An 18,091-nucleotide genomic window follows, 5' to 3' on the forward strand; every position below is an offset into this window, starting at 1 on the left:
ATATCATATATATAAAAGCAGCTCTGTATGCTACAAGAACACTGGATATTCATGTTCATATTAGCTCTATTATTATTATTATTATTATTATTATTATTATTATTATTATTATTATTATTATTATTATTATCAATAGCAGTAGTACTTGCGTGGAGTGAGTACTCAAATGACAATTTACTCAGCTAGAAATTACTCTATAACTAGATTTGTAAAGTTTGTCGCGACAAACTCTGATGTTGGCTTTTGACGGTGCAAGTATTCACAAAGGCCAGTGCTTTTTGGAGGTGAGTGGACAGAAGGGTCAGTGTTTCTTTTGGAGGCAAGTGGATAGAAAGATTGTGAAAGCTACTGGACCGCTAGGGTGCCAATACTTTTGGAGGAGAGCAGACATGAGCATGTGACGTGATCCAAATACCCATGAGGCAGTTCCCCTCATTGTGCTGAGTGTTTTGATATGTCACATGTCCATGTTGTGCAAATTTGTGATTTTCACGTGACGTCAAGTGACGTGGCCAGAATACACGTGGCCAGAATACACGTGAGGCAGTTCCCCTCATTGTGCTGAGTGTTTTGATATGTCACATGTCCATGTTGTGCAAATTTGTGATTTTCACGTGACGTCAAGTGACGTGGCCAGAATACACGTGAGCCAGAATACACGTGGCCAGAATACACGTGAGGCAGTTCCCCTCATTGTGCTGAGTGTTTTAATATGTCACATGTCCATGTTGTGCAAATTTTTTATTTTCACGTGACATCATGTGACGTGACCAAAATACACGTGAGGCAGTTCCCCTCATTGTGCTGATTTTGATATGTCACATGTCCATGTTGTGCAAATTTTTTATTTTCACGTCACGTGACGTGAGCAGAATACACGTGAGGCAGTTCCCCTTATTGTGCTGATTGTTTTGATATATGACATGTCCATGTTGTGCTAATTTTTGATTTCGCTTATTTTGGGGGCGGGGCTACACGGGATTTCACGTGGTGTCGAGTGCTGTCACCAGCATACCCGGTGGGGTGCCTAAGAAAAATAACTCCAGTAGGAAAACAGAATGTACAAATCTACAAAGCCAACATAATTAAGTAGTGCTTATGCCTTGTAATGACAACCAATAAAATGTGCATCTCTATCAACATGTGTGAGTGTGGGATGTGTGAGTCAATGGTTAGTAGAGACAAGAGTCTTGACTTGAGTAAAAATGCTGGGACGTTCACACGTCCACATTGCCTCAAGCACTGCAGTATTTTTTTTTTTATTGATATTGGAAGCTGATTACTTTTTGCTACATTACTTTTCACCACATTTAACACACCAAATTCATTAAACTTCCACCTCCGGATAGAAGAGGAAGAAGCTGGAAAGTGACAGGAAAACCAGAATACAGTTAAGGAAGTTAAGTTACTGGAAGATAAGTACTGTATGGCCTGCCACAAATAAGCTGGTAAGCGGTTGGAGGTTACACCCACACACTGAAAATGAAGGTGAAAAGACGGTGATTTTCTGAAAATCCTGATTTATATACTGTATAGAGATTACTTCAGTATGGTTTGTGCACCATGACCACTGTCTGTACGAATGACACAGAAGCTTTAACTTTAACTGTCTGCACATATATATTACATCAATAATATTTTTTATTTTATTTTTCTCTTTATTGAACTTACTTCAGTAAAAGGCAGGATGTGTGTTTTTTGTTTTTTCGAACTAAAATAAAGCTCAGTCTAAGACTTTTGAAATGCAAATGAAAGGTCAATTGAACATCGAGGAAAGTTTTCAAAGCAACAAATATAGCAGATTAGGGTTAAGACAGGTTTTACCTTCTCCTTCATAGCTCCACCCTCCATTTCCTAAAGTAACACACACACCTCTGAGAGAAGACCAAAAGAAAGACTTAGTTGAAGGAACGGAATGTACTTGATCAGGAAACCCGTCTGCTGTAAGTACAAAAAACCATTTTCAGAGCTAGCTAACAAAATGAAAACATGACAGAATTCAGAATTCAGTCTTTCATGAAAACTGAAAACATTAGAAGACTAGTCATTTATGTTCAGCACAGTAACTAAACATGCATGTGAGACTTTCTCGTTATCATCTCTCTGGTATTTTCCTTCTATGTACAGTAGGTATGCTGCTGTTTATGGAGGTGGTATTACGGATGAATCCTGCTCTAACTGAAGGCTCTCCGTTATGTTGTTATACCGTCCTCTCTAACGGCTCAGTGCGTTACAGACACAACATGACGGTGAACTTTGACTATGCCTGGAGCGCTGACGTGAGCACACTGACAAGACAATGCATGAGGAAATGAAATTAATTCATTTTTGAGAGGGGGATTCTCCCTGCTATCGCATGGCAGGGCATTAATGTGTGTGTGTGTGTGTGTGTGTGTGTGTGTGTGTGTGTGTGTGTGTGTGTATACGTGTACAGGCCAATCCCTTAACGGATGTTTATGATGTAATCAGTGCCAATGTCCTTTGCTCTGGAGCAAATTCGATTCTTCTAAATCAGTTGCACTTTAATGTTAGCTTCTTGTCCACGGATCCAGAGAGTGAGGTGTGTTAATTAAGAATTATTCATTAACTCTAATATATAGTATAATCACTGCATATCAATGTTATACACTCAAAACACACTTCTATTAATACTTTTAAACAGATGACACGTCCAATTCCGTGTACAGGTATGATATTTTTCTTCTAGTTTTTCTTTTTCTTCTTCTTCTTCTTCTTCTTCTTCTTCTTCTTCTTCTTCTTCTTTTTATTATTATTATTATTATTATTATTATTATTATTATTATTATTATTATTATTATTCATTGGTGATGAGTTCTGGACTCTGGTTGGTGCTCAGGTGTTGATTAATTCTTTCTAACAGCAGCTCTGACTGTAGCTCAGGTTCATATTAATGCAAGTGCTCTGATACCTTTTGGTTTCCACAATAACAGCTCATTCACAGAGACTTCAATAATAATTAAAGGATTTTTAAAGATCTGAGGAGAAATGTGTTTGTGTATCAAATGGAAGGAGTCTCAAGTGCCATTGATGTGGATCAGCTGTAAATGTATGGTTTCTGACATCTTTGGGACAAAAGTGCTTACACTCCTTTTACACTCCTTTATTTTTCTCAGTAGAATGATTTCCATTCAAATCACTTTTCATGAATGAAGGAAGATTTCCTCTCATTTGTTTTTCTTTCTGCAGATCCGTGTGACTCTGGAAAAGCTGATCCTTATGTGGATGGTGAGACATGTCACAGTTTCATCATTTATTAATTGTTTATTAAAACTTCACAATAAAACCTAAAGAATTAATCTGGCACCAAAATGTATTGTAATATAGACTCATTTGCATAACTATAACAATGCTGAACTTTAGCAGTGATACCTGTGACAGACAAAAGCGACAGTGTCCAAGGACATGGAGGTCATGGAGGTGACGGAGGACATGGAGGTGATGGAGGTAAATATAGCACACTTATCCTTAAGACCTTAACCCCTGAGCTACCACATCCCTCATATGTCACACTGAAATTTAGAATATGGAAAATAATGAACAAATATTAGAGCTGGATTAAGTGCTATTCTGTGTGAGGCTTTATAATGAGTGTGGAAGCTGTTGTGTTGAGGGAATCAGTGATTAATGTGATTCTCTCTCTCTCTCTCTCTCTCTCTCTCTCTCTCTCTCTCTCTCTGTGACTCTTTCTCTCTCTCTCTCTCTCTCTCTCTCTCTCTCTCTCTCTCTCTCTCTCTCTCTCTCTCTCTCTCTCTCTCTCTCTTTTACAGTCCCCAATTCCAAGGCTGCAAAGATTTCTGTCATTGCTAGCATAGCAGCTTTCATCAGCGTAGCTTTTGTCATCCTCGCCATCATATGGAAATCAGGACGTTACAGGTTTAACATCCAGTGTGCAAAAGTATAGGAATCTAAACAAAGAGTTTCGCTGTAGACATAAATGTATGGAGTGTTTAAGTGTGTTTTTCATATGGTACAGTTCAGTACAGTAAGTGTGTTGGGTGACGTGCATATGGGGGGTATGTGGGGTGGAGTGTGTGGATGTAGGGGTGTGTGGGATGAAGTGTTTTTGTGAAGGTTGTGTGGGATGGAGTGTATGTGTGAGGGGTGTGCAGGGTGAAGTGTGTGTGAGGGGTGTGTGGTGTGAAGAGTGTATGAGTGGTGTGCGAATTCATCCACAATGCTATTAGCTTTGCAGATGCAGTGTGTGGCAATCAGATAGAAAGTGGAATAACATTTTCCTTGTTTTCATTTTCCTTGTGTAGAGCACTAAATAGGGAGTAGGGAGCAGGGTAATAAATCATTTCCTGTGTAGTGCATGTACATATATAGTGAATATAAATGCACATCTATTGCACTGCATAGGGTGTAGGGAGCTAGAGTACTGCTGTAGAGCACAATGTTTCATCTCTGTATGTTTCTGTGTCTCTCTTAATTACAGGAGATGCTGTGCTAACAGACCTGAAGCTAACCATGCTAATGGAGGGTTCCAGGCTGTAGGTCAGGTGGACCAACAGGAGTCCAACGTGTGATCTACTGGAACCTGGTTTAGAGTTACACTGGCTGTAGATCATTAGTGCTCTTTGCTTTATTTCCTTTGTTTACCTGTGATGACTCATACAGCTGTGCACAGCTGTAATCTTGTAGAAGAATGATGAGTGAATCATCAGTTTGTTTCTCAGAACAGCTTCAGTAGCTCTTATTCTTTTACACACTGTGATATAAACTGTGTCTATGTATTGTGGAAGGTATTTTATATTATTTTATATTATATTATATTATATTATATTATATTATATTATATTATATTATAATTACATTATATTACATTATATTATATTATATTATATTATACAGTACTGGTGTGAAGTCAGTACTATATTTGAGGTTAATAGACAATTTATTTCACATCATTTAATGCCATTTTGAGATTTTTCTTTTTTTCTTTCTTTCTTTCGCTTAAGCTTGGCCATTAAAGCGTGTAACTCTCATCTGTGTGTGTGTGTGTGTGTGTGTGTGTGTGGTTTCTTTTTATTTAACACTACATTTATCTCCAGGAGCTATTTGTTCTGTGCTTTACACACATTACACACTGTACACTCTCTCTCTCTCTCTCTCTCTCTCTCTCTCTCTCTCTCTCTCTCTCTCTCTCTCTCTCTCTCTCTCTCTCTCTTTCTTTTACAGTCCCAGATTCCTCGGCATCATATGGAAATCAGGATGTTACAGGTTTAACATCCTAGTGTGCAAAAGTAAAGAAATCTAAACAAAGAGTGTCGCTGTAGACATAAGTTTAAGTGTGTTTTTCATATGGTACCATTCACACAGTTCACACAGTTGAGAGTGTGTGTGTGTGTGTGTGTGTGTGTGTGTGTGTGTGTGTGTGTGTGTGTGTGTGTGTGTGTGTGTGTGTGTGTGTGTGTGTGAGCTCGGTCAGCAGGAGGGAGAAGGGTGAGTGTGTGGGATGAAGTGTTTTTGTGCAACCTAGTGCAAACAGTGCAGTGTGTGGCAATCAGATAGAAAGTGGAAAAATGTTCGCATCATTTTCCTTGTGTACAGTAATTTTAAGTAATTTTTAATTTAATTTTGTCTGCCTTACAGAACCGACAGAAGGCTTTTCTTTTATCACCTACAACGGGATGAATCCAGTCTTTAATTTCTTTATTTTTTTCCCATTATATTTTTTTCATATTTGGACCACTTTATTGGTGCTATTCTTATTAAACATGAGATCGTGTGAATGATGTGAATAATCTAGTTTCTAGATCAGTTTCTAGATTTTCTGCTCTATAAGTCACTAGATTTGTTGCTAAACCCTTTTTAATTGCTACTGGGGTCTAAACAATATCCAAATGTATTGACAGAATTGTTAAGATGGCCACAGTTTTACCTGTTATGAGTTTCAGGTTGTAAATCAGCCGAAATTGTCAACTTGTTACCACTGATACTACTCAAACTCTTCACTATTGCTTTCACTGCACCAGAGATAGCGGTGTTAGCTCAGTAATGTTTTTATTTAGAAAGGTTGTTAAAGTTCAGTGAGTCATCACGAACACGGCTATCTACAGAACAATCAGCTGCAGATGGATCTTTGTTGTTGTTGGTAAAATCCATTTAAAAGCTACACAATAAAAGGTTACACAGTCTGTAATGTGTCTGTCTGAGTACTGATGAAACACTTATGCCTTACATTTCTCTCTGTAGTTTACTCTCTGCTATGGACCAAAAACGTACGTAAGACTTTAGAAGCTTGTTCCAACTTTTACTGTTCAGCATAATTAAAGTGGCATTTATTTATTTACACAGCCGAGGGAAATACTCTGCCTAACGTGTCTTAACACGATTCAAACAGCTTAACATTCACTGTTCAAACACTGTCAAGAAATTTTTCTGTTTGGAAACCATTCATTTTGCTCCAGGTTTGCAAACATACACACGCACACACGAGTGTACATGCACACACACATTTTTTTGTTCCTCTAATGTATGATGAAGTCATCCAGCCCTTCGACCAGTGTTTTACACACTAACTTCCTGCTAACTTTCAGCTCTTAAAAAAGATAAGAAGGAAACTTTGGGTAAACATTTTAGTTCAAATCAAATCAAACCAAATTTTATTTGTCACATACACTGAGGAGGGTAGGGGAAAACCTGTCTAAGGGCAGGGTGGGAGGAGTTTCCTTTCGGAAGTAATGATCCTGTGATGTGATGTCAAGTCAAGTCAAGTCAAGTCATCTTTATTGTCACATCACCACAGCACATGTTCCATGGTGAGTGAAATTCTTGGGAGCGAGCTCCAGAAATTGCAGAACCATTTACATACAGTAGTTAAGAAACAGAAATTAAGAACAATTTACATACAGGTGAAAAATGTGCAAAATGCTCATTACCAGGTGAAATGTGCAAATGTGGAAAAGATGCAATGTGCTCATACATAGTCAGTACACACAGTGTACTACTAGACATATTTACAATGCACTACACATTATACACAATGTTAAGGTGCAACAGACTGTACAGATACAGAAATGTAAATTAAATGCAGTGTGTGTATAGTCCAGTGTGTGTAAATGCAATATGAATGCAGTGTGTGTGTATAGTCCAGTGTTGAACTGTTGAAGTTAGAGTGCAGTGTGTAGCATACCATGTTGTGGAAGTATTCTATAGGCTGTGTAAGTGATGGCTGTTAATTAGTCTGATAGCCTGAGGGAAAAAGCTATCCCTCAGTCGACTATTGCGGGATCGGATGCTGCGGAGACGTCTTCCTGAGGGGAGCAGAGAGAGCAGTCTGTGGGATGGGTGGCTAGAGTCATTAGTGATCCTCTGAGCTTTTCTTATTTTAGTTATTTAGCTTCTACAGGGGTGAGAAGCCTGTGGTTGATGGGGGAAGTTGCTGGACCTAATAAACACCAGTGTAAAGACCTGAAATAGTTCGTGAAACCTCAGCAGTTTGGTGTAAGGTATCAGGTTTGAAAAGTACAAACATTTCAAAAAGTGAAATGTGTTTTCTGTGTGTGTTTGCCACTTCACACCACAGGGTTTGATTCTCGTTTCTCCTGAACAAGAATTTGTTTATGTTTATCTTATATCTTATATAGCTCTTATCAACTCTTCTTATAAAATGACATTCTGTGACCCCTACAGAATACCCCCGGAATACTTATCAGATTAATGTAGTCTCTCTCTCTCTCTCTCTCTCTCTCTCTCTCTCTCTCTCTCTCTCTCTCTCTCTCTCTCTCTTTTAGCAAATGGGATGTCTTCAATCAACATCGGTATCGGTACCTGTGGTTGGTTTCTTGGTTTGCAAGTACTGTCAAAGGTATAACTAAAACCTACACACACACACACACACACACACACACACACACACACACACACACACACACACACACACACACACACACACACACACACACACACACACACACACACAAACACACACACACACACAAAGAGTAAACACCCCCACAAAATCACTGATAACTAGTTCACTATGTAGTCTGGGAGATGCGTGCATGTGTGTGTGTGTGTGTGTGTGTGTGTGTGTGTGTGTGTGTGTGTGTGTGTGTGTGTGGTGGTGGTGGTGGTGGGGGGGGGGCTTTGCACTGGGCTGATTCCATGCTACATGCCATGCTTTTTTAATGCATTATACACTAGTTGACAAACATATCATGAGTATAACAATGAAAGCAGCCATATTTATTAAAAAAGAAAAGAAAAGAAACACCCAAAAAACAGGGTAAGCGTGGCATCTGTGGGACGGCTGGGGATGGGTATTGATTTTGGGACCCTGGACCCCGCAGCACCTCACCTTTATAGCCCGTTGTAATATGATGCCGGTGGGGGTCTATACTATGCCATGGCCGTGAGGGGTATCAGCGGCAGCTTTATAATACCTTTTTCATTAATAGCTGTATCAATATTACCATTATTATTATTATTATTATTATTATTATTATTATTATTATTATTATTATTATTAGTAGTAGTAGTAGTAGTAGTAGTAGTAGTATTAGTATTATATATATATATATATATATATATATATATATATATATATATATATATATTCTCTCTGTTGTACTTCCCTACATGCTCCTTTATTCATATATCTCCACTCCCACACCCAGTTACAATTACAGTTACACACACACACACACACACACACACACACACACACACACACACACACACACACACACACACACACACACACACACACACACACACAAACACACATTTTATTTTGTTGGTCTTTGTATTTGTATTTTGCATCTAATTTCTCTTCTGTAAATATTGTAATTGTCTGTTTGCATAATAATAAATAAATAAATAAATAAATAAATAAATAAATAAATAAATAAAAACACATTTTTATATTCCATCGTTCCATTATATTCCATTCCGATCTGCTTTTGTTTTTCTCTGGGTGCTTCAGGTCATTTTCTATAAATCAAGGCAGGTTTTAGCCTGTGACGATAAGACTGACAGTAAGTTATGCCCCTGAGGATGAACAGGAACTTGAGATTTGGCATCAATATTCGTGTTGCTCATTAAAGATCAATCAGATGCTTGTTTGTTCCCTTATCTGCCTTATGGCATCTCAGCATGGATTTTTTTCAGTAGCCAATGGAGGTTAGCTGCCTTTTCGTCATGACCTTGCTTCTGTCTTGTCAAGTAACTCAGCAATCTTTTGAAAGCACCGCCTGTTTCCTCTCAGTATCGGTTTCTCCTTTACCTCACAATAATCACTCAGTCACCTCTTCCTGAGGGGAGCAGAGAGAGAGCAGTCTGTGGGGTGGGTGGCTGGAGTCATTAGTATACTCTGGGTATACTCTGAATACTCTGGGCTTTTCTTATACACTGCCTTGTGTATGTGATGTGCTATGTGGTTTTCACCACCCATTGCAGTGCCTTCCTGTCAGGCTGCCCCTGATACATAACAGTTATTTAGCTTGTACAGGAGTGAGAAGCCTGTGGTTGATGGGGGAAGTTGCTGGACCTAATAAACACCAGTGTAAAGACTTGAAATAGTTTGTGAAACCTCAGCAGTTTGGTGTAAGGTATCAGGTTTGAAAAGTGCAAAAATATCAAAAAGTGAAATGTGTTTTCTGTGTGTTTGCCACTTCACACCACAGGGTTTGATTCTTGTTTCTCCTGAACAAGAATTTGTTTATGTTTATCTTATATCTTATATAGCTCTTATTAACTCTTCTTATAAAATTGAGATACATTATGTGACCCTTACAGAATACCCTCGGAATACTTATCAGATTAATGTAGTCTCTCTCTCTCTCTCTCTCTCTCTCTCTCTCTCTCTCTCTCTCTCTCTCTCTCTCTCTCTCTCTCTTTTAGCAAATGGGATCTCTTCAATCAATATCGGTATCGGTATCTGTTTCCTCTCAGTATCGGTTTCTCCTTTACCTCACAATAATCACTCAGTCACCTCATCTGAAATCTGATTTGACTCCTTGCCTAAACTTAATGACTTAGAACGGAGCTCTGTCTAGTTGTTGATAGCAAGCTATTAGATTCAGTTGGTCCTAGAGCTGTATTGCTCTGGTCCTGACCAGCATCCGTCTGTACTCCTGTCTGTCACTGAAGACTCTTATGACTCAGCAGCACTGGTATTCTGCCTCTCACCACAGTAACACACTTTATGCTCCACTGGCTGCAACACATAATCATTTCTGTCATTTTGATTGTCCAGAATTCTCTTTCAGTTTTATTAGGCACGGTTTAATGTACAGAACACAGAACTAATACTGCTTTTTTTCAGAGAGATCAATGAGACCACACTTCCTGACTACACCGCTGAAGACTTCCTCTTGCCGGCAGTCCTTTACAGAGAACAACAGCTTCAGCTGACACACACCACCTCCAACACACCCCTCCTACACTAACATGCCTCATCCACACACTGTTCACACACACACATACACACACTCAGCCAGACTACAAGCAGCATGTATGCGTTCAGGAAACTTTTCATTTCATGTAAGTCTGAGCTGAACTTTAAAGGATGTGGAAGTTTTAGTGACTTTTAGGCTCTATAAGTTTTGGTCTTTAGTGCTCTGAGCACCCTGCTCTTTTGTTTGTGTGTGTTTGTGTGTGTGCTGTACCTTTCTTTTGTGTACTGTAGGTGTGGTCATGTTATGGATGAACTGGACTCTTTCTGAAGTTCCTTATTGGTGTTGTTTTGAAAGATTCACCAACAAGTCAGTGATGTTCACAGTGAACACCACAAAACATTGTATTGAATACATCTGGAAAAATGAGGTGAGAACTGCCTTCATCAATAATACAGCATTATTCATCTTAGTTTGTCATGTTTCTTATTGGAACACGATTTGTGTGTGTGTGTGTGTGTGTGTGTGTGTGTGTGTGTGTGTGTGTGTGTGTGTGTGTGTGTGTGTGTGTGTGTGTGTGTGTGTGTGTGTGTGTGTGAGTAGGAAACACCCATAGCTGATGAAAAGAACAATGTGGACTATGTTGTCCATAAGGGACCAAACTGGATTCTTCTTAATGGGAACGTCTCTGGGATTAACTTCAGGTGTATGGATCCAGATAATGAGGTGTGTTAATTAGTAACGCTTAATTAATCTTGATTTACATAAACCCTGCAAATCATCCTTACACACTCTTTTATTACTGCTTTTAAACAGATTATCACACGTCAGTGCACAGGTACGTTCTTCTTCTTTTACTTCTTCATCTTCTTACTAGTAATATTTGTATCTGTAATGTAGAAGACACGTGACTTGTGTTAAAATACTGGCTTATGGAAAACACTGCTACTCTAGTATTAATTCAATTCAATTGAGCATTAAAACTGAAGCTAAGTTCATACAGATTCACTGACACTGCTGCTTAACATTTAGAGCATGACCTAATGACTCAACACAGTCTTAATTTCTTTGACACTGGAAAGTGATTTTTTTTTTTTAATTTGCAAATTACTGAAAATCATTGATCATAACATTAGTTTCAGTTACAATGGATAAACTTACTCAAGTATTCGAAGAGGACACATCAATTCACTACAATGTTTTCCAACCCAGTTATCAGAAAAGTTACTCACACAAGACACAGAAGACTTTACACCGCACACTGCTATTGTTATTAGTATCTAGTTTTTATACATCAGTTATCTCTAAATGACAATGATATACATCATATGCCTAAGAGTAGATGCAAAGTGAACACATTCCGTACTGAAATTAAGTAGTGTCAGAAGTCCAGTAGTTAATGTAGCCAGTAAGTAACATACATACTGGTTAACATACATACTGGCATGTGATAGCCAAGAGGTTAAGCTGTTGGGCTAACAATCGGAAGGTTGTGAGTTCGATCCCAGGTCCACCAAGCTTCCACTGTTGGGCCCCTGAGCAAGGCCCTTAACCCTCAATTGCTCAGCTGTATAAAAAATGAGATAATGTAAGTCACTCTGGATAAGGGTGTCTGCCAAATGCTGTAAATGTAATTACTGTATGTATTAGTACTTGTGGATGTTTATCTGAGGGTTTATCCCACCCTCGTCACTGACCCCCTTTGTTGTTTAACCTAATTGTTAGAGAGTTTGCCTCCTAACCCTAAGGTTGTGGGTTCAAGTCTCGGGCCGGCAATACCACGACTGGGGTCGGCACCTCGAGAAAGGCACCAAACCGCCCCAACTGCTCTCCGGGTGCTGCAGCATAAATGGCTGCCCACTGCTCCGAGTGTGTGTTACATTTACATTTACATTTACATTTACAGCATTTGGCAGACGCCCTTATCCAGAGCGACGTACATAAGTGCTTAAATCTCTAACACTGAATACATTAATGCTGGTTCACTAGGTTACATACTTAAGATACCATGAGTTTAAAACATTTGTTCAAAGTTACAATGAAAAAGTGTCAGTTTTTCTTTTTTTTTCTTTTTTTTTTTTAAATGCAAAAGATAAGGAAAGAAGTGCTAGTTGAAGTGTTTCCTGAATAAGTAGGTCTGTCCGGACCTCTAGGGGAAGTTCATTCCACCACCTTGGTGCCAGAACAGAGAAGGGTCTTGTAGTATACTTGCCTCTTACCCTGAGAGATGGTGGAACCAGTCGAGCAGTGCTGGTAGATCGGAGGTTGTGGGGTGCAGTGCGAGGAATGATGAGGGCTTTGAGGTAAGAGGGAGCTGGTCCATTTTTGGCTTTGTAGGCCAGCATCAGTGTTTTGAACCGGATAAGTGCAGCTACCGGAAGCCAGTGGAGGGATCGCAGCAGCGGGGTGGTATGTGAGACCTTTGGCAGGTTGAAAACAACAGCATTTTGGATCATTTGCAGAGGACGGATTGCATTCATAGGTAGACCTGCCAGCAGTGCATTGCAGTAATCCAGTCTAGAAATGACAAGAGACTGAACAAGTACCTGAGCAGCCTGTGTGGACAAAAATGGCCGAATCCTTCTAATGTTGTAGCGAAGAAACCGACATGAGCGAGTCACATTAGCAACATGAGAGGAAAAGGACAGTTGATTGTCCATGGTTACCCCAAGGTTGCGAGCTGTGGCTGAAGGGGAGATCAGATCGTTTTGCAGGGATATAGCAAGATCATGACCTGGGGATGAATCACCTGGGATGATCAGCAGTTCAGTTTTGCTAGGATTGAGCTTTAACTGATGAGCAGTCATCCATGATGAAATTTCTGCCAGACATGCTGAGATCCGGTTAGAAGCTGTGGCATCTGAGGGTGGGAAAGAGAAGATTGTGAATCATCAGCATAGCAGTGGTAAGAGAACCCATGTGATGAAATAACTTTACCAAGAGAGTGAGTATACAGGGAGAAACAGAGTGTGTATGTTCACTGCTGTGTGTGTGCACTTTGGATGGGTTAAATGCAGAGAAAGACTTCTGAGTATGGGTCATTATACTTAGCTGTATGTCATGTCACTACCTATGATTGTTTGTCCCTCCTCCTGCAGATCCGTGTGACTCTGGAAAGGCTGATACGTTCATGGATGGTGAGACACGTCACAGTTTCAGCATTTATTACTTGTTTATTAAAACTTCACAGTAAAACCTAAAGAATGAATCTGGCACAAATATGTATTGTAATATAGACTCATTTGCCTAAACTATAACAATGCTGAACTTTATTCAGTTGATAGCGACCATGACGACGGACATGGAGGTGATGGAGGTGACGGAGGACGTGGAGGTGACGGAGGACATGGAGGTGATAGAGGTGACGAAGGACCTGGAGGTGATGGAGGTAATGGAGTTGAATATTCCTCACTCGTGTTTTTTACAGGACAGTCCAGTACAGAAGATCGAACCTGAGGTAAAATTGTTAGTGCTAGACCAGGGGAATTTCCAAATAAATAGAAAGCAGAGTTAAATGAGCTGTTAGGTTTAAACACGTCTGTGATCAACATAGTTTGATGTAACCACAACATTTACAGTATTTGTACAATATTTGGCAGAAGCATTATCCAGAGTGACAAAGAGTTTATTTTATACAACTGAGGGTTAAGAGCCATACTAAAGGGCCCAGCAGTGAGAGTTTGGTGGACCTGGGCTCATAACGTTCAGATCAGCAGGCCAACACCTCAACCCCTGAGCTACCACATCCCTCATATGTCACGCTGAAATTTAGAATATGGAAAATAATGAAAAATATTAGAGCTGGATTAAGTGCTATTCTGTGTGAGGCTGAATAATGAGTGCGGAAGCTGTTGTGTTGATGGAATCCAGTGATTAATGTGATCTCTCTCTCTCTCTCTCTCTCTCTCTCTCTCTCTCTCTCTCTCTCTCTCTCTCTCTCTCTCTCTCTCTCTTACAGACCCTGATTCCAAGGCTGTCATTGCCAGCGTAGCTGTCATCAGTGTAGCTGTCATCAGCGTAGCTCTCGCCATCATCATATGGAAATCAGGACGTTACAGGTTTAACATCCTATTGTGCAAAAATATAGGAATCTGAACAAAGAGTGTCGCTGTAGACGTGGATGTATGGAGTGTTTAAGTGTGTTTTTCATTTGGTACAGTTCAGTACAGTTGTGTGTGTGTGAGCTCAGTCAGAAAGAGGGAATAGAGTGAGTGAGTGAGAGGGGTAAAGTGTTTGTGTGAGGGGTGTGTGGGGTGAGGTGTGTGTGTGAGGGGTGTGTGGGGTGAAGAGTGTATGAGAGGTGTGTGAAGTAGTCCACAATGCTGTTAGCTTTGCAAATGTGTAGTGTGTGGCAATCAGAAAGATTGCAGTGTGTAGTGCACTAAATAGGCAGTAGGGAGCAGGGTAATAAATCATTTCCCGTGTAGTGCACATACATATATAGTGAATATAAATGCACATCTAGTGCGCTGCATAGGGTGTAGGGAGCTAGAGTACTGCTGTAGAGCACAATGTTTCATCTCTGTATGTTTCTGTGTCTCTCTTAATTACAGGAGATGCTGTGCTAACAGACCTGAAGCTAACCATGCTAATGGAGGGTTCCAGGCTGTAGGTCAGGTGGACCAACAGGAGTCCAACGTGTGATCTACTGGAACCTGGTTTAGAGTTACACTGGCTGTAGATCATTAGTGCTCTTTGCTTTATTTCCTTTGTTTTCCTGTGATGACTCATACAGCTGTGCACAGCTGTAATCTTGTAGAAGAATGATGAGTGAATCATCAGTTTGTTTCTCAGAACAGCTTCAGTAGCTCTTATTCTTTTACACACTGTGATATAAACTGTGTCTATGTATTGTGGAAGGTATTATATTATATTATATTATAATTATATTATATTATATTATATTATATTATATTATATTATATTATATTATATTATATTATATTATACAGTACTGGTGTGAAGTCAGTACTATATTTTAGGTTAATAGACAATTTATTTCACATCATTTAATGCCATTGTGAGATTTTTCTTTTTTTCTTTCGCTTAAGCTTGACCATTAAAGTGTGTAACTCTCCTCTCTGTGTGTGTGTGGTTTCTTTTTATTTAACACTACATTTATCTCCATCATTAAAAACAATTATATTACAATTCCTTCACTTCCTGAACACCAGAGTAAAGACCGCAGAGCTAACAGGAGCTATTTATTCTGTGCTTTACACACATTACACACTGTTACACACATTACACTCTCTCTCTCTCTCTCTCTCTCTCTCTCTCTCTCTCTCTCTCTCTCTCTCTCTCTCTTTCTCTCACACACACAAGTCTGGATCCTCCATTCAGACTGTAAGACTGACCACATGTACTCTGTGACACCGGGCCAACGCCCACTTCCCCTTGAGCAGAAGGCATGGAAATTAACTCAGTGCTGAGCTGCAGGAAGTAACTGAGATTAATGAACAGCAAAGTGTTTTCTTAACAGCTTTCAGAAAGATCTTCATCAAAACTAATTTAAAATAACGAATGAAGCATTTTAACTCTCTGATATAGAGACTTTTTTGACATTTGCTAAAAGAATAACTCATCTGCTGCACCCTCAAGGAATCTGGCACCTTTAAATCAACACCAGTTTATTAATAGGCCTTACCAGAGATGCTTACTGTATGTAGGATTCTGAGAGGTCTTAGTCATGACAAGACATGACATAACATAACATAAAGTGTTGTTGGTGTGGAACTGGGAGTGCAGTTTTGTGAGCAATTGTGTGTAGTGTGTGTAGTTGTGTGCCATTCAGTCAACATTACATACTTCTATATATCCTTTTTCTCTTACACACTGACAATCCTTTTCCTTTTTAAATAAGAGAGACTTTTAAAAAGTCAACAGGAAAAGAAAGTGGAGATTTATTATTGTCCCTCGCGGAGTGAGAGAGGAAGAGAGAGAGAGAGAGAGACAGAGAGAGAGAGTGTGAGAGAGACCTCAAACCATTGTGTGAGGATTGTGCCTGATTATTTAAACAATGGTGCTGAAGGGGACATTTTTTGTGTGTAGTTGTGTGTAGTTGTGTGCCATTCAGTCAATTGCTGTTTTTGTGTATTGTCTTTTGTGTATTAGCTTTTGTATTGTCTTGTAGTGTTTTGTATAGTTTGTATGAACTTTATTTTGTCTTGACTTTGTCTTGTGTAGTTGTGTGTGCAATTGAGTGCAGTTTTGTGAGCATTTGTGTGTAGTGTGTGTAGTTGTGTGCCATTCAGTCAACATTACATACTTCTATATATTCTTTTTCTCTTACACACTGACAATCCTTTTCTGGTTTAAAATAAGAGAGACTTTAAAAAAGTCAACAGGAAAAGAAAGCAGAGAATTATTGTCTCTCACAGATGAATGGCTGAAGTGATGTGTTATAGTTTTATGAAGGTTTTTCCCAACCTGAGTGGGGGAATCACCTGTACAGTAAATCATCAACAAACAAAGTGTTACTAGGAGATTTTTAACAGATTAGAATGTTAGATTCCTCTGCTTCATTTACTGTTAGTAGTTCACCATCATAATACATAGTTCACCCTCATAATACAAAAGATGCTCACACACAAATATGTTTTTAGCCAAACCCTGATTGTTATCAAGATCATTTTCAGAAGAGAGAGAGAGAGAGACCTCACACCATTTCCAAGAAAGTGCCTAATTAGATAAACAAATGTGCTGAAGGGGAAATTTGTATGCATTCAGTCGTGTGTGCAATAGTGTGCAGTGGTAAGTGTAGTTGTGTGTAGTTGTGCATAGGTGCAATAGATAAGCAGAATTTTTCTACAGAAAACCTTCTGAATTTCAGGAAAGTCAAGACAAATTAAAAGAGGCAACACAGATGCACAGCTCTTCCCTGCATGCTTCATATAAGGTATTTTTGCTTGTAGCCAAATCGAAAACAATTTTTGAGGAACTATTTGTGCCTTCTGCCCACAGCTTGCCATCCTAGTAGATACTGTATGACTTCAGATTGACGATATGTCGGCGACGCCCACTTCCCCTAGACATCCCCAGCAGAAGTGAATGCAATGAATGCAATGATGAGCGATTTGTATTATCTTTAGTGTATTATCTTTTGTATTGTCTTGTAGTGTTTTGTATAGTTTGTATGGACTGTCTTTTATTTGACTTTGTCTTGTGTAGTTTTTTGTGTATTTGTGTGGGCAATTGTGTGTAAATGTGTTGCACAGCTCTTCCTTGCTTCATATAAGGTTTTTTTTCTTGTAGCCAAATCGAGAAAAAAAAAAAAGCTCACAGCAAACCCTGGCATTAAGACAGTTTACTGCATAATTAACAGAAAAACTTTAGCTTCATAACATATGTGCACCAAATTACACGAAATCCCTAATTATGCTGTTAAAATCATCAGATTAATTAAATCCTGACTGTTGTGTAACAGAGCAAACACTGAACCCCAGCAATTATTGATTCATAGTAATTTACACTGGCTCTCAAGGGACTGTTTGAGTTACAGGAGGAAGTCAGTGATATTTTCTCTCAGCATTTGCATACACTTGCACCACTGCTGATTGAACCTCTGGTATAGGCAATGCTAGGATGGAAATTTCATTAGACAGTACAGGATGTCATATTTTCCTGACATCGAGGTTCACTATTCTGCACTTGACTGGATAAGGAACTCTTTTGTGGCTACCTGCATCCAGACTGCTACTGTTACTCTCCAGCTAAAAGAGAATGGTGTA

At 39.2% G+C, this 18,091-nt stretch overlaps 2 protein-coding genes across 8 annotated transcripts; both read left to right on the forward strand.

The window, feature by feature from the left end:
* Window positions 1–1,738: 1,738 nt before the first annotated feature.
* LOC113647995 lies at window positions 1,739–5,607 on the forward strand. 6 transcript variants are annotated; one of them, XM_047811248.1, is made up of 8 exons: window positions 1,740–1,943; window positions 2,128–2,279; window positions 2,435–2,560; window positions 2,663–2,687; window positions 3,208–3,246; window positions 3,382–3,465; window positions 3,789–3,916; window positions 4,457–5,607. In XM_047811248.1, exons 1-8 carry the CDS (start codon window positions 1,916–1,918, stop codon window positions 4,469–4,471), a joined length of 597 nt encoding a protein of 198 aa, XP_047667204.1. In that variant the 5' UTR covers window positions 1,740–1,915; the 3' UTR covers window positions 4,472–5,607. The 6 variants fall into 6 exon arrangements, with proteins under 6 accessions (XP_047667205.1, XP_047667206.1, XP_047667204.1 ...); XM_027155041.2 differs by having other exon boundaries at window positions 1,742–1,943; window positions 3,385–3,465; window positions 3,789–3,894; XM_027155054.2 differs by having other exon boundaries at window positions 1,742–1,943; window positions 2,131–2,279; window positions 3,789–3,894.
* A 4,279-nt stretch (window positions 5,608–9,886) lies between these two features.
* LOC113648041 lies at window positions 9,887–15,425 on the forward strand. Of its 2 annotated transcripts, none has more exons than XM_047811246.1 (8): window positions 9,887–10,509; window positions 10,655–10,791; window positions 10,965–11,087; window positions 11,178–11,199; window positions 13,460–13,498; window positions 13,639–13,677; window positions 14,320–14,419; window positions 14,915–15,425. In XM_047811246.1, exons 1-8 carry the CDS (start codon window positions 10,479–10,481, stop codon window positions 15,003–15,005), a joined length of 582 nt encoding a protein of 193 aa, XP_047667202.1. In that variant the 5' UTR covers window positions 9,887–10,478; the 3' UTR covers window positions 15,006–15,425. The 2 variants fall into 2 exon arrangements, with proteins under 2 accessions (XP_047667202.1, XP_027010873.2); XM_027155072.2 differs by having other exon boundaries at window positions 9,896–10,509; window positions 13,639–13,749.
* Window positions 15,426–18,091: the final 2,666 nt, after the last annotated feature.

This window comes from Tachysurus fulvidraco, chromosome 3 (assembly GCF_022655615.1).
Source record: "Tachysurus fulvidraco isolate hzauxx_2018 chromosome 3, HZAU_PFXX_2.0, whole genome shotgun sequence".
NCBI classification, from domain to species: domain Eukaryota; kingdom Metazoa; phylum Chordata; class Actinopteri; order Siluriformes; family Bagridae; genus Tachysurus; species Tachysurus fulvidraco.